This window comes from Eimeria mitis, genomic scaffold, assembly GCF_000499745.2.
Source record: "Eimeria mitis Houghton genomic scaffold, Emh_scaff3009, whole genome shotgun sequence".
Lineage (NCBI taxonomy): Eukaryota > Apicomplexa > Conoidasida > Eucoccidiorida > Eimeriidae > Eimeria > Eimeria mitis.
In genome coordinates, this window is record NW_013571353.1 from 3649 (window position 1) to 4362 (window position 714).

Consider the following 714-nt stretch of genomic DNA (forward strand, 5'->3'; position numbering starts at 1 on the left):
ATGAGTATAGCTATCAAGGGTATTGGCCGCCCCTACAGACTCGTCGAAAAAATTTACGAGCTAATAGAGACAGTAAACCCTAAACCCTAAACCCTAAACCCTAAACCCTAAACCCTAAACCCTAAACCCTAAACCCTAAACCCACAGTTCCTCACCGCATTGTTTCTGCCTGTGTAATTCTCTCTTGTGTTTAGAAGGCCAGGGGTTTTGCTGCGGCTAGCAGATGCAGCAGCAGCAGCATCGGTTGGGGGGCCCCCCAGGGGGCCCCCTGGGGGGCCCCCCAGGGGGCCCCCCGACTGCATCATTGCCTCCATTAGGGTACGGAGGGGTGTAACCCCTTGGCTCCATAGAGACCCTTGTGCTGCTGCTGCTGCTGCTGCTGTTTCTGCTGCTGCTAACGATGCTGGGTCTGTTCCTGCTGCTTCTGCTGCTGCTGTTTGTTCTTTTGCTGCGTCAGCAGCAGCGCGAGGGGGGCCCCCAGTAGTACCCTGGGGGCCCCCTGCTGTTATAGCAGCAGAAGATAGAAAGGGTAAGGAACCGAGAGCTGCTGCCTGTTGTAGCTCCCGCTGCTGCTGCAGCTGCAGCTGCTGCTGCTGCTGCTGCTGCAGCTGCGAGAGGCGATGCAGATGCAAGCAGCAGGGAGCTCCTGATGGGCCTCTTAATATAGTTGCGCGGGGGCTGCTGCTGCTGCTGCTGCTGCTGCTGCTGCTGCTG

At 57.7% G+C, this 714-nt stretch overlaps 1 protein-coding gene across 1 annotated transcript in view; it reads right to left on the bottom strand.

The window, feature by feature from the left end:
* Nucleotides 1-453: 453 nt before the first annotated feature.
* The window catches only part of EMH_0061310 (uncharacterized protein), a gene marked incomplete at both ends in the record, with an annotated part of 813 nt that continues 552 nt past the window's right edge, over nucleotides 454-714 (bottom strand). The window contains one exon of the mRNA XM_013497912.1: nucleotides 454-712. Within this exon, the coding sequence (XP_013353366.1) occupies nucleotides 454-712 (259 nt within the window). The remainder of the gene's footprint in view (nucleotides 713-714) is intronic.